At 37.1% G+C, this 15,484-nt stretch overlaps 1 protein-coding gene across 4 annotated transcripts; it reads left to right on the plus strand.

Moving 5' to 3' along the window:
* The first annotated feature begins 761 nt into the window (after positions 1–761).
* On the plus strand, positions 762–15,292 carry LOC116300768 (uncharacterized). Of its 4 annotated transcripts, none has more exons than XM_031709693.2 (4): positions 762–2,211; positions 4,697–4,786; positions 5,149–5,296; positions 6,703–11,084. In XM_031709693.2, the coding sequence occupies exons 3-4, from the start codon at positions 5,283–5,285 to the stop codon at positions 10,652–10,654; spliced, it is 3,966 nt and encodes a 1,321-aa protein (XP_031565553.2). In that variant the 5' UTR covers positions 762–2,211; positions 4,697–4,786; positions 5,149–5,282; the 3' UTR covers positions 10,655–11,084. The 4 variants fall into 4 exon arrangements, 3 of the variants coding, with proteins under 3 accessions (XP_031565553.2, XP_031565552.2, XP_031565554.2); XR_016119944.1 differs by lacking the exons at positions 762–2,211; positions 6,703–11,084 and adding exons at positions 3,916–4,070; positions 14,728–15,292; XM_031709692.2 differs by lacking the exon at positions 762–2,211 and adding an exon at positions 3,916–4,070.
* The last annotated feature ends 192 nt before the right edge of the window (positions 15,293–15,484 follow it).

Raw genomic sequence — 15,484 nt, forward strand, 5'->3', positions numbered from 1 at the left:
TTTTCTAGACTCAACACCTATAGTTTAAAACAGTTTTCTGTTTTTCTTTGTTAAAAATCAGATTTTCAGAGGCAGATTTTCGGCAAAAACGCGCGGAAAACTGAAAAATCCCTCCTTTTTGAAGCCTTATATCTCGATAACCAATACGGTGACCCCCTTCTCTTTTTTCATTATTTGAATACCCTAACAATGAACCGCAAATGACAGAATTTTTTAAAAAATCCATAGAAGAATTTTGAAGATCCGGTACTTTAAAAGAATAGATATTTTTATAATAAAGGGTTAGGCAAGGCTTCAGCAAGCTCTAAACATCGAAGCAAGTTGTTTGTATGCATCTATATACATATTCATATCCTTTTACAAAATATATAGAGCTTCCAAGTTGTGACGTATTTCCGAGTCCAACTGCTCACAAAAGCCGCCAAAATAAAGTGAAAATAATATCAGTGATTTAACCTTCACCTAAAGCAATTAGAACTTTGGACAACAAATCCTAATATGAAGTAAAAGTAATGAAGAAAAATTTTTATAGAACTTCTTTTCGTTTTGGACCCGGAAGTCGTTTTTCCATTCAATGTCTACGCAAATGTCCGAATCTTTAAGCTATTTTTAGAATCAGTGCGCTGCGCTATTCTCCTTGAATATTTTTTTGAGGCCTGATGATACACAATGTGAAAATACATGAAGTACCTGCCTAGACTCCTCTCCAGTCCCTTTAAGCAATTATGTCTGCGAGGGAGCTTTGTCCTAGTTCACTCTTCGCCGTCTCTTTTGCCGAGCGCTTGTGAATCGTAGCAGTACTTGGTGGATTGTTAAGAGGTTTTTGAATATGGCAGGCCGAGCAACGGTAAACATTGATTATGTGAAGCTAGTGAAACAAAGTTTAGGGAATCAATATGAGCTGATTGGACCGACAGACGTACTGGAACCCATTTTTCAAAATGACAGAACCATATCTATTTCAAGTCACGACATTGATATTGTTGATGATGATGTCGTTCCCTTAACGCAAAAGGAAAGTATTGTGAAAAATACTATAAGTACGTTCTGGACATGGAGTGCTTGGGTGAATATTCTTACATCAAATGGTTTCACATGTAAATCAGTAGCCCATGGATGTGGAGGTAGTGATCGAGGCGTTCATTTGTCTGAAATCTGGCTGTTCCAAAGAAAAAAAAACTAGACATTGAGTGTTGTCAGGAAGAAGACACGTGGCGCGAACTAGACGGTGTCGTTTTCCTGTCAATGATTAGAAAAAAGAACATTACGTAGGAAAAGCTATAAACTATAAAGCAAACCTAAAGCATAAACCTCATACTGTATTAGTTATTCTTGTATGGTATATTTTACTGGGATCATCATTGGTGTTATTCAGTGTGTTATTCAGATAATACCTCTGTACTTTAGTAGGTAAATAAATGATGGTAATTAAAATGAGTGGAGTGCAATTGGACCAAAATCATACGTGTGATTACAAAATAGCACGACCGCGTAGCGGGAGTGCAATTTGTTAATCAGAAGTATGATTTTGGTCCAAAATTGCACGACACGAAGTTCAGTTACCACTTAATCATATCCTTTTTGTAATCATACACAAGAAAAAGACACAATAAAGAGTGCAGAATAATCAATTTAATGTAGTAGAAGAACTAAATGCGAACAAAAAAAAAACATCTAAAAAATTTTTTTTGTTGATTTTTTTTGTTTTATTTTGTTGTTTAAAAAACATTTTTTTAAGGATGCGATTAAGAGCTCCTAAGGATGCGATTTGGGAATTAATCGCACTCCTTTGAACCAATCAGATTGCAGGATTTGGTAGTGATTACAAAAAGGATATGATTAACGAATTAATCCGCTTCTTCATGAACTGATAATGTGCATTTGTTTCTTGTTATTCCTATGTAATTATAGGGCATACAGTCGCACTTCGGTTGTCAGCGACGAAGTAGTTGCTTTTAGATATCCTTGGGAACTTCAATTTTAGGGTTTAAAAGTTTTATTTAAAAGAGAAATAATTTTTCTGTTAAATCAAAAACCACTCCCTGTAATAATGGTTAGCAGGTGTGTTGCTTTTGTTTATTATTCGTGAAGGTTCATTTCCGGTCAGATTTTGAAATTCATTTTGTTACGATTCGCAGGGTTTTGAGGTGGAACGAAACTAATTCAGAGCGAATTTTGGACAATTTTATTCTTGCTCCCTTCGCAAAACTGGTGAGTCAATTTAACTGGATTTTTCATATAAAGTGCTTGGATTATCCTAGATTCTAACAGTGTATTTTATTTTAAGATTTTTTAAATGTTTAGCCTATTACGGCCGAAAATCGAACAGTGCTATTTTTAGTTTTTGGCTTTTTTTCTCCTCATCCCCAGGTACGATTTTTCTGAAATTTTCAGAATTTTATCATCTAGTACTATTGCAGCCTGTGTATAAATTTGGATGGAAAGTCTTGGGCAAAAAAAAGTTATGACGCCGCTTGAAAATTCGATCCAAAATTTGAAGCATATGAAACATCGCGCTTTAGAAACATTACCATTGAATGGATTGCCTTGAAGTTGTCACATATCTATTCCCAAGTATTGCAGATGAGCCTTACGAAAAATCAGCATAAAATTCATCAAATAAATGTTTTTTTACTAATTGTCGTTGTAAACCTCAAATATGAGAGTTTTGCTAAAAATCACATTTTCGCCGTTTTCTTCAAAACGGCTCCAAGTTTTTTCTTTAAACTACCTACATCAATAGACCAGAGCTTTATCTAGATTGTAGTGAAATTTCTACAGCTCGTCCTATTCAAATTTTGGAGAAAACATTTTTTAAAGTGAGGTGTACCTAAAGAGATCACCTTGTCGGTCGACAACAACGCTCTCAGTCGTTCCACACGGTTAAGTTCGTGAGAATATTTGCATAACGACATCTTCAATGTCATTGTGTTTATGCAGATATTCTGCCGAACCTGTCCCGAAGTTAACATTGTGGAATGTCCGAGAGCGTTGTTGTCGACCGCTATTGAATTAATTATTTCTAGCGGGTCGAGCTCTTTAGGTACTCCTCACTTTAAAAAATGTTTTCTCCAAAATTTGAATAGGACGAGCTGTAGAAATTTCACTACAATCTAGATAATAATGTTTGTTTTAAAAATTGTTTAACAGAACTTAAAGTTCATATGTTTGTCTTCAAGTTAACGAAGTTTCGAAGATTTGTATGGAAGCGTTTCGAAAAAATTACCGTCGGAACTTTCGGGCAACAAAAATGTAAACAATCCAAAGCAATTAGTTCATGTGACCGAAACCTTTCCTTTCTGGACATGGGAAAAGCTTTTTTTGGGGTCATAGTGTTGTGTTACTATTCCAATAGTCCTTCTGAGAATGGAAAGAAATCGCGTTATTCGATTTCGAGAAATATGATTTCAAGCCTAGTTAGTAAAGTTGTGCCTTTTGATATCTTGTCAAAAATTTCACTTGTCTTTACTAAAAACGGTCAAACTCAATAATCCGATGATGAATTTTTTTTTAACTTCCAAGTCAGTTACTTTAGATAACGCATTTATATACCCTAAAGTTTCAAGTTCATTGAAATAATTTAAAGCGATCAAATAATATTCTCAATTCCGTAAACATTTGTATCCTAATTCTAAATATGCGACCGCTTTCTTCACTCGCACTATGTTTATATCGTTACGGCTTTCTAAGCGTATCTTACTTTCAAAATCTAGGTAAAAGGTAAAAGACTCATCTCAAAAGACTAGCTGACAGTTTTAGATGCATTGATGCGAAAAGGGATGATTTCTTTATGGAAATATAGACTGATAGCTATGAGCCGGAAAAAGATGTTGCTTTGCATTTGAGCCCCAGGGTTAGGGAACAATAGCAATTACGTCACGGAGGTCACGGGAAAAGTCCCTCGTTTATCACGAGTACTTTGATCAAGCATTCACAGTCAATGGTTTCAAAATCATTGCGTCTCGCTCGGGTTTTTCGAAGAAAAATGAATGGCTTTGAAGTCATCACGTTTTATGCTGCTCAATTTTGATGGATTTACCTTTTTAAAAATGATATCAATTCAGGCGAAGGTAGGAACTCTGTTTTTCTAATCAGAATTGTATAAGAAATTTCTTAAAATATCAAAAAATTTAATACTAGTTTGAAATTGTCGTGACTCCAACTCGTATTATTGTAATACCGATTTATTTAATTTAGTTTAACGTGTATAAATGTTGCTTGCCCATGATAAAATATGATTTCCCTAAAGACGTACGATCAAACAAGGTGGACGGTTCTTTGATGGCGGATCGATACACAGGAATAATGAAAATAAAGATTCTTACTTCGGCTGTACTGAAATTCGATTACCGTAAATTTCGACAGTAAAGTTTTAAAAGAAATTTTTCGGTTACGAATGTGTGGATATGAGATTGCTAACAATACTTAGAAGCATCTGGGCAGCAATATTACATACAATCGTTTATGTAATCATGTTTCGCCGAAACTAGACAAAGCAGCACTTTTTGAAGTATTCATGTTTTGATATCAGTTTTCTAGGTCTCGACGAGTTGAACTTGGACTTTTACAATACATTCTGGTTGCCGAATCCATATATTTTCGGATAAAAACTCCATTATTTTGTAAAATTATCCACAGAAATTAAACGTTTTAGCCAAAATTCATTGAATAAAATAATTCACTAATTCTTCACTAGGGAGAGCGAGTCAAACCAACCGCTGAACTTATGAAAGACCCAAACAAGCGTTTTTCGAGGCTTTTTCGCCGAAAAAACACTTCAAAACAGGTAATAAGCTATTAATCTTTATGTTGAGATAAAAAGTGTTTGAAGACTGACTACAACGGACAGATTTCAGGAGCATATTTCAAACTACATTGATCAACGGCCAATATATGCGCCACAGGGATCCCAAACCAAAGAAACTATAAACAACAGGTATCCAAAGACCCACAAATACCTAGGGTGGTAAGCCTGTGGGTTATCATTTCGAATCCCGAGTCTTTGTACTCTCGGAAAGAATAATACATTTCAATATTCGAATAATGAAACCGTTAATGGAATCTAGCCGTTTTAACTGTAACACACAGTTTGCATTTGGCAGCATTTTTACAACGGACTCAAACTAACACATTTATCTTTTTCTAAAGGTCTAGTTATGTTTCGTTTGAGGAGGACCAGAGCAGGATAAGTCGTACAAGGTCTGCTTAAAGTTGAAATAACTTTGTTCATTTGCAACTGACAATTATGCAAAAAAACCTCGGTCTCCTGACATTGGTATAAAATGAACGAACAAAGGTACGTGCAAACTTTGAACATTTTGAACATTTTTATTGATTCACACACACATAAATATATACAAATGTTCACAGGAGTAATATTAATGAATAATGAAAAGAAAGGTGAAACTAAATTAATTATAAGAGAAAGAGCTAATGTATGGTGTGTGTGGTTGTCGAGATGGTTAAAACTTTCGAGTTGACAACCACCCATTGTAAGATCTTAATACTGCACTTTACAAACTGCACTTTATATGCACGATTTTCCTGTAACCAATGTATTAGATATTTAACAAATCGCACATAGATTTCCATTGTCTGTCCTCTTATTGATCATAGATGACGTCTTAAAATGTTCAAAACTAAAGTGGAACCACGAGCGCAGCGAGTGGTTTCACTGTAAAGTTTTGAACATTTTAAGACGTCATCTATGATCAATAAGAGGACAGACAATGGAAATCTATGTGCGATCTGTTTTTTACAACAAACTGCGAAATGTTTACAAAATAAAATAAGCGAAAAGTTTTTCGAAAATTTGTCATTCAAGGAAAGCAAGGCGATAGACCAAACAGCTCCGATTATTGTGAGCTTTTGAATATTTTCGCTAAGATAGTTAGTTTTCATGATCATTAGAGGACAGAGTACAGGAGTAAGACGAAGGTTTTTCGGTTATTTACTTTTGAAAACTTCAAAGGTTATTTTATGACTTACAAAAGTTTTTTCATAAAACACGTCAACATTTCACAACCAAACTTCCTACGCTGTGATTGGCTAATTTTGACAGTTCTTTGACAGCCACTGTGAAAGAATGCTTGCTATTGGTCAAAACTTTTGACATTTACTTATAAATGGCTTTTTTAGCTAAGTCGAAAAGAGTTTGAGTCAGAACTCAAAGGTTCTAAAAAACGAAGCTTACTAATAAGTTCAGCTAAGAAAAGCAATGTCAATTTCGCTTGACAACATAGACATTCACGTTCTGGATGGAGCAGCCATTGAAGATCGACTCTGGAATGGAGTTAATGGCCATCTCAGACTGTACAAGCTCATTCAAGTCTTTTTCTTCGCAAGTTGCAAAGCGAGATGAATTTTTCACGTCTTCCTCTATCTTTTCTGCCTCCAGAACTAAATATTTGTCGGCAAGACTATCAGCAAGATTAAATTCAAAGTTTGGTTCCTCTTCTGGTTCCATTGTCGACTTTTATTAGCAAAATAAATTCGCAAAATCACAGTCCTTACGATAAAATCCTACCGGCGAGTCTTGTTTTCAAAAACATTACGTCATCCATGTGTCTGTCCTCTTAGTGATCATAGCTCTCAGCCAATCAGAATGTGTTATTTACGTGAGTTGTTGTAAAAAATTGATTAATGTCATAGTCAAAATGATTCGTTGTCTCACTGCATGGCCTACATGTCATTTTGTATCAGAAATAAGAAAAAGAAAAAGAAGAAAAAGATAAAGGATACTTCATCAAACTCTGAAGTCCAGTATAATAGTCCAAATAATTCGGACAAAGTTTTTCAACCCATTATTCTTGCAAGATTTTGTACATCATTTGGTGAATATCTCGATCATGACCTCACCAGGGAACAATTGATTTTTCTTTACAAAGAGTGTACAGAGATTGCTTTTTATAATAACGACATCCATCTGAAAATACTGCTAATAGAATTTTCGTTTTCTAAGAAGTTTCCTTTTGACTCTCGTTTAAAAGAATTTTATGGCTATTTTTCAAAGAACGGAAACGGTTTGGAGAATAGAATTCTTTATCACAAGAAATGCATTGACGTCGCCAATGCAACGAGAAACAAGAAGGAAGAGATGGGAGCATACTTTAGCTTAGGATTACTAAATGAACAGTTAAATCAGTACTATGACGTTATTATTTACAACAAGAAATGTCTTGCCATTGCAAGGGAAATTGGTAACAAAAGAGTTGCAATGTCATCGTGTCTATTACTTGCAAGGACATGTCGTGAATTAAAACTGGAAAGTGAAGCTATTGCTTACTGTAAGAGCTGTATAAGCATCGCGAAAGAAATCGATAAAAAAGCTGTTGAGATGACAGCATGTTTTATCGTTGGAAAGTTATTTTTCTCTCAAAGCAACTATAAGGAAGCTCTTGCGTACAGCAAAAGAAGCCTTGAGAATACAAAAGCAATAGGTGATAAACGATATGAATCGATGGTTTATTTGTTAATTCAGGACTGTCAGTACCATATGAATGAATACAAGGATGCGGTTGTCACTGGTCAAAAGGCTATAGCCGCTGCAAAGGACATTGGAGATAAACTTGGTGAAAAGGTTGCGTATGCACTTCTCGGAAAGACATACGAATTGTTAAACCAGCATGAGGATGCTGTAGATTGTACAACAAAGAGTCTAGAGCTTGAAATCGAAAGTGGAGACAAGATCTCGGCAATGACAGAATATTATTCACTTGGTAAGATCTACCACTCACTTGGTCATCATGACAGCGCTATTGCGTGTGCAATGAAATACATTGACATAGCAGAAGAAACTGGAGAGAATAGAAGTAAAAGTCATGCATACCTTTTACTTGGAGACATTTACAATTCGTTGAACAAATTTGACGAGGCTGTTATGTACCTTAAGAAATGCCTCAGCAATTCAGAAACTGTGCCAGTAGAAGAAAAGTTAGATTTTCAAGCACATTTTTTACTTGGCAAGGTGCATGTGTCAAAGAATCAGTTTGATACAGCTATTATCCATTTAACAAAGGCCCTTGAATTTGCAAGATATAATACGAAAGAGGAGATAGCATACGTGTATATGGCACTTGGAGATAGTTATCTACAACTTCAACAACACGATAAAGCTCGCGAGTATCTTCGAAAGTGTCTCGATATTGCAAATAGATCTGGTAACAGACGTGCTGAAGGCGACGCGTATATGTTGCTGGGGAAGACCTATGATTCACTGCGTAAAGAGAGTGATGCTATCTTACATTTTAAAAAAGGCATTGAAATTTTGAGAGAAAATGGTTTAGTGCAGCATGAAATGCAAGGCCATTTGTTATTGGGGAAGATGTACAGGTCTAGTAAGAATTACAATGAAGCCATAGAGTCCTTGAAAAAGGCTATCGTTATTGCATTGAGAACCGGAGACAAGAACATGCAAAAGGATGTGTATTATGAAATCGGGAATATCTATGAATTTATGAATCAATACGACAGAGCTATCCGTTATGGTAAGAAGTACATGGAAGTTGCAAAGGAAATTGGAAATGAAGATGACGTGATGGAGGCGTACTTGGCGCTAGGAGTGGCCTATCTAGGTTTAGATAATTATGAAGATACATTTTTCAATCTAAAAGAAGGTTTGAAAATAGCTACAGAAAGGGAAAACACGAGTAAAGCAGAAACATTCAACAGTTTCTTAAACAACCTTCACCTGCGCGTAGAAGCTATCGGGCAAGCAACCAATTTTGCTGGATTTATTTCCTGTGGGCACCTATGTTTGGAATTTCTTAAAGAGAGCAGTGATGGACAAGATGAAAAATGCAACGAGTTTAGAGAAAAATTAATATGCCACAGATTAAACGGGGAATACGAACAAGCGAAGGTTTGTCTCAAACGGCAATTGGACTTGTTTGAGCGATGTGGTCACTATCATGGTACAGACAAAGTGTACTGTTTACTCGAGATTGCAGATATACACGATACATTAGGTCAATACGAAAACAGCTTACAGTGTTATCAAGAATCTCTGGCTATTGCAAGTCACGTTGGTGCAAAACACCTACAAGCTATCAGTTATTCTAGACAAGGTCGTACCTATCTAAAACTCAAGATGATGAAAGAAGCTGAAAACTCATTCAGGGAAGCAATACGATATTTTGAAACCATGTTTGATGCCCTTGGTGGCGAAGATTTCAAGCTATCACTTCTTGATGCTTACGTTATGTGTTACAAGTTTTTGGCCAATGTTTTTTTCCATACTAAGCAAATAAAAGACGCCCTCGTCGTGTCAGATCGAGGACGAGCTCGATTGTTGAACGGCTTACTACAAAAATGTGGAATGAATGGAGAAATAAATGATGTCTTGGAGTATAAGGATATTGAATCACTCCTTTCTCAATACAAATGCTCAACTCTTTTCTACATTGATATTTACCCGATGGTTTATATTTTCATTATTGAAAATGACAGAGAATTGCAATTTTCTATGAAGCGCTTTGGATGCACGTGCCAATGTGCAGATACAGTAACTTTTGAAATGCTTATTGATAAAGCCTTGAATGAGATCGAAATTTGGGATCATGTCGTCGACAACTGCGAAAATAGATCCCTGGACAAGCCGCCGTATGAAGTTGCTGTACGCCATTCTGAAGAGATAATAAGTCTGACTGAAGAATTCGAAAAGTCTCATTTCTCAGGAAAAAAACGATCTCCAGACGATGAAAAACCTCAGAAAAGCGAAGAAAACATTGAGGGAAGTGCTTTGGAATGGTTACATAATTCACTACTAAGCTACGATGCAATACACTCTTTCAAGCAAGATGGTAGGCATGCTATCACTAAACATATAAAATACTTTGGACAGGAAGAAGAAATTTTGATTATTCCTGATGGTCCCTTATACAAAGTACCATTTGCTGCCCTGCGCGACCCAGATACTGGTCGGTATCTTTCAGAAGACAAACGTATCAGACTTATTCCTTCATTAGCAACTTTAAAGGCATTGCAAGGACGTACAGAAGATTATTATTCCAAGAATGGCGCCGTAATCGTTGGAAATCCTCTTGTTGGTAAAGTCATGTTCGATGGGGAAGAGACAGAGTTCGATCCTTTGGATAATGCGTTTGCTGAAGTGATCGCAGTAGGCAATGTATGCAAGGCGACGCCTTTGACAGGAGAGAAGGCAACGAAACAAGCTGTCATCCAGAGACTAAATGAAGGAGTAGCTGTCGTTCATATCGCTGCACACGGCAGTCTCAGTAAAGGTACGATAGCACTTGCACCTTCTCCTGAGGTAAGAGCAACAAAGATCCCAGATGAAGAAGATTACATGCTGACCATGGCTGAAGTACAGCAGGCTCAAGTACGTGCACAGTTAGTTGTGTTAAGCTGCTGTCACAGTGGACGTGGTGAAATCAGAGCTGAAGGAGTAGTTGGCATGTGTCGAGCCTTTCTAGCGTCAGGTGCTCGTGCAGTGGTAGCGTCTCTGTGGGCCATCGATGACGATGCAACATTCGAGTTCATGTTTAAATTCTATACTCGCTTAATGGACGGAAAGAGTGCGAGTGCAAGTTTACATCAAGCGATGAATGAAATCAGGAACTCTTCCGGCTACAGCGCTCCAAAGTACTGGGCACCATTCTTTCTCATGGGTGAAGATGTCACAATCAAATGTTAAAGAATACTGAAAGCAAGGCATAATGATCACATTTTCAAAACTTATTTCTTGCATGATTACCCTTACCACACTAGGAAGCCCAAGCATTGTACTAGTACCGCATTACAAAGGAATGTATGTGGAATTGTATATCGTAAGAATATCTATAATAATTTTACTAGTATTGGTAGGCCCGTATAAAGGCTAGAACTCGTCGGATTGGCTCCGCGACATTAGCTAATGAACCTCCAATTATCATATCTTAGTCAACTTATATTAGTGTACAACAATGTGCAACTGTTATTGAAATAGCTTGTGGAATGAGAAACAGCTACAAGACTTAGATGAGGGGGGGTTTGGATTTTGAAACTAACCCGAACAGATTACAAAGTTTGGTCGTCGTAATCATGTTTACAACAACAACAACAATACAATTTTATTTGGCACCTTATACTAATAGTACATGAGTGTTTGATTCCAAATATATTATAGGTATATATATATACTATGTATTAGGTAATTTTCTTAATTCATTTTCACGTATCAGCATACATTGATGAATGTATGCTGATATGGCTCTTTGTAGAGACGCTGATTTTGAATTGATTAAGAACATAAAACGACTGTCAGCGCTCATATTGTTGAAATTAATGCTGGTGTTTTTTTCTATGAACTCTCTTAAGTCGTTTCTATGAGAGTCATATAGTGGACACCAAACTAGAAAGTGTTTTTCGTTTTCTACTCCCGACTTACACACTGGGCAAATCCTTTCATCGTAAATGAGATAAGGCCTCTTATACCTCCCCGTTTCTACTTCAAGCTTATGGTTACTAATTCTTAATTTTGTAAGCGCCACTCTGTGCTTAATATTGGTGACTTGACTTAAATATTCTTCAAAGTTATAATCCGTTTTGAACTGACGAAAGACTCTGAGTTTATTTTTATGTCTGTTTATATCAAGCAAATATTAGTGATAAAATATAACTCGCAATCGTTGTTAAGCTTTGCCCAGTAAGCTATATATTTTTAATTTGTATACTTATGGTCCAATGATTGTTTAAGTTCAATAAATTCTCGTACAGACTACATAACATCTCAGCAAGGATCGTTGGCTCACCTCTACGTATGCGCGTCGTTAAGGCTGCGTTCATAAAGTATGGCGGCGGGGAAGGGGGGGAGGGGGGGGGGGAGGGGGGGGGGGGCGGCATGTGAAAAATTGAAATGTCCAGAATAATTCTTAGCACCCCCCTTAAAGTCATGCAAAAAAATACGATCCCCCCTCAGCAAGGCTTGTAGCTTCTTCCAAAAATTGTGCATCCCCCCCCCCATTTTTCTGATAAAAAATTTGCCCATCCCCCTTTTTCCTACCAAAATTTTCCCGATCCCTCCTCAATTTCACCTGTCCCCCCACCCCTCCCTGCCATACTTTATGAACGCAGCCTAACGTATCGATAAAATCTCGTACAAATTACCCTGCACATCTCGGCAAAGATCGTTATATTCTCGTACAATTTTGATAACATCCGAATCAAAGAATCGCTAGCTACCTCTACGCAAGTGCATCGGTCAAAGATCAATAAATTTTCGTGAAGACTACATTCAGAAGTACAAATCGATACTCTCTCCGTGCACACCTCGGCAAGGATCGTTATATTCTCGTACAATTTTGATAACACCCGAATCAAAGAATCAGTGCGTCTGTAAAAGATCGATAAATTCTCGTACAGACTACGTAACATCATTCAGAAGTACAAATCGATACTCTCTCCGTGTACACCTCAGCAAGGATCGTTATATTCTCGTACAATTTTGATAACATCCCAATCAAAGAATCATTGCGTCTGTAAAAGATCGATAAATTCTCGTACAGACTACGTAACATCATTCAGAAGTACAAATCGATACTCTCTCCGTGCACACCTCAGCAAGGATCGTTATATTCTCGCACAATTTTGATAACATCCCAATCGAAGAATCATTGCGTCTGTAAAAGATCGATAAATTCTCGTACAGACTACATAACATCATTCAGAAGTACAAATCGATACTCTCCGTGCACGCCTCGGCAAGGATCGTTATATTCTCGTACAATCTCGATAACTGCCGAATCAAAATCATTGCACTGGGCCAAACTAACTTCAGGCAGAAATCTTTGCAAACCTTTCAGGTTAATGCTGCTACTTCTAGACATACTCGTACCATCAACATAAGCATTGAAATTTGAACTTTTATCTTTTGCTGATGCAGTTCCACTGATTCCTTTCCTTTTGGACAGGCAAACTGCTTTGGAACAATCGGTATTGTTTTCTAAGAATGGCAAACTTGATTTTGAACGAAACGTTTCATCTTCCCCAGACTTTAATCTTTGCGTTGTAGGAGCTATTCTGATGTCTGGTGAAATCAACTGAACGCGCTCTTTGAACGATACTCGAAGATCTTTCTTAGATTTTTTCTTTAAATCTAGATAAATTTCCTCAAAATGATCTCTAGAAAAAAATACTTTCTCTTCCGAACTGGAATTTTTTTCTCTCGCGATTCTTCTATCTTTACGAGAAGCTACTTCTTTATCGTCGCCATAATCACTATCTTCAAGAAAACATTTTTTAAATAAACCTTTGTAATTCTTGTTCGTGCTCTCAGGCTTTTCTTTCTCAGGTATAAAACCTTCAAGAATCGTCAACGAACGCTGTGTTTTCATATTTCGTGTTACATAATCTTGCCAAGCTTGTGTCGGAAATACGAGTTCATCATCTTTGAAAGCGTCTGCTTCTTCACTGAAGTGTTTGTCCGTCATTCAACGGCCTCTGTATACAATATTCATAGCTATAAACATTCATTCAAAATTATTAGGAAGTTTCCTCACCAGCCGAGCAATGAATACCTTATGCCATAACTCTTTTTATAGCTGACGTTGTATCCATTTTTACTTTATGAGGCCAACTTTGGAAGCGTAGTTTCATCATTACTCTGTTGTACTGAATGATGCGTTTGCCGTATTTCGTTTCATAACAGGTTTACTCAGTCTAATCATTGGAACCTACATTTCTGGTCGTATAGATTATATTTTTCTTAAGAATTACAAATCAAGCTGCTTCAGATGTTTCTCAATACCTAAGCGAATAGTTCAGCGTCTTCATGCGGCTCTTCCATTGAGTGTAGATTCGCACTTGACTTAGTCGTTGACCAAAATGCATGGCTTACAAAATCCATCACACCGTGTAGACTTGACCAAGTTGTAAATAACCACAAAACATTAATTGCAGTAACCGACTTCAAAAGATACTAATTTTCTTTATCCTTAACTAAAATTTCTTTAGAAAATCAATGATTTTGATGTATTCTCGTTGTGAACGGACTGGAATTTGTTATAACACAGTGTTCTGTGTATTTTTTAGCGACACCAATCCGGCTTATGGCAAACTCCGAACCACACTACTTCTGATATAACACGAAAACGTGTCAAGTGATTTGCATGTAATACACATCTTTGAAGAAAAGAATAGCGTCATTGAAGCCATAACTAAAGAGTTTGAAATTATAATGACAACAAAATCAATGAAAGCAAAACAGCTTCACTCAGACCGATTACGCGATGATGTTTTTCGCGTGCCTCCCACAACCCAAACTAGGATTTAATTTTTCTGCTCGAAATGTGTTACAAAAGTTTTTCACGAGAATCTTGAAATCAAATTAAGTCGACTTTTTCTGTTTCTGTTTTATTAAGCTGTTTTGAATCAAGAAAGGAAGGATTATCTAGGGCTTTGAAGATTTATTGGATGAATATATTGGTTATTGTGTTGGACAACAAATCTTTTTTTCTGGTTTTCAAGCCTTACAAGCCTTTTTTAATTTCCACTTACAACAATGTAAAATAATACATTAAAAAACATAAGGGTAAATTATTGTGGTGGTAGAGTGCAGGAATACAACCCAAAGGGTTAATGAAGAAGCTTGTTACACCCTATAGTCAGAAAAAAATATGGTTAAAAGTAGCGGAAGAGAGAATTACAAAAGTGTGAATAAGCATAGTTTGAGAATTAAGCAAAATAAGTAGTATTATTGAGATAATAAAATGCTTGCTTTTATTTCAAAAGGCACATCGTTCCAGCTTACCGCACTTGCATATTTCACGCCAAATTTACCATAATTCAATTTTACATGGGGCAAAGAAAGATGTCTATTTGATGCAGAGCGAATATTGTAGCTGTGTGAAAAATGAATTTCTTTTAAAGTAGTATTTATACTTCTTGACCCTGGAAAATCAAAAAACGAATCATCACTTGTGGAGAAGACAAGTACGAGGACTGGGTCAAGCTACATGGTTACAATGCCAGGCTGCGAAAGGTTGTCATGGTGATAGACTGCAGCAAGAAACTAGGCTGCTTGTCACAACGTACTTTGATAGGTCCTTTAATTTCTTACATTGTTATCATTTCATTTGGAATGTTTGCCTCATTATTTTAAGCCGTCGCCTCAACTTCTTCCTCGATGTTCCTTCCCCTTATTTCTGTCGGCGCTTCTCCCTCCCTCCTTCCATTCATCCCCCTTCCTCCATCCATCCACCCTCCATCCCATTCTCCCTCCGTCCATCCGCCCTCCATCCATCCACACTCCATCCCATTCTCCCTCCCTCCATCCATCCATTCCCCCTCCCTCCCTCTCTCCATCCATCCGTCCATCCACCCTCCCTCCCACCCACCCACCCTCCCTCCCTCCATCTATCCATCCATCCATCCATCCATCCATCCATCCATCCATCCATCCATTCATCCATCCATCCACCCACCCACCCACCCTCCCTCCCTCCCTGCCTCCATCCACCATCCATCCATTCATGCATCCATTCATACA

Source organism: Actinia tenebrosa, unplaced genomic scaffold, assembly GCF_029948245.1.
Source record: "Actinia tenebrosa isolate PJP-AT-01 unplaced genomic scaffold, QUT_ActTen_1.0 PGA_scaffold16__25_contigs__length_10494907, whole genome shotgun sequence".
NCBI classification, from domain to species: Eukaryota; Metazoa; Cnidaria; class Anthozoa; order Actiniaria; family Actiniidae; genus Actinia; species Actinia tenebrosa.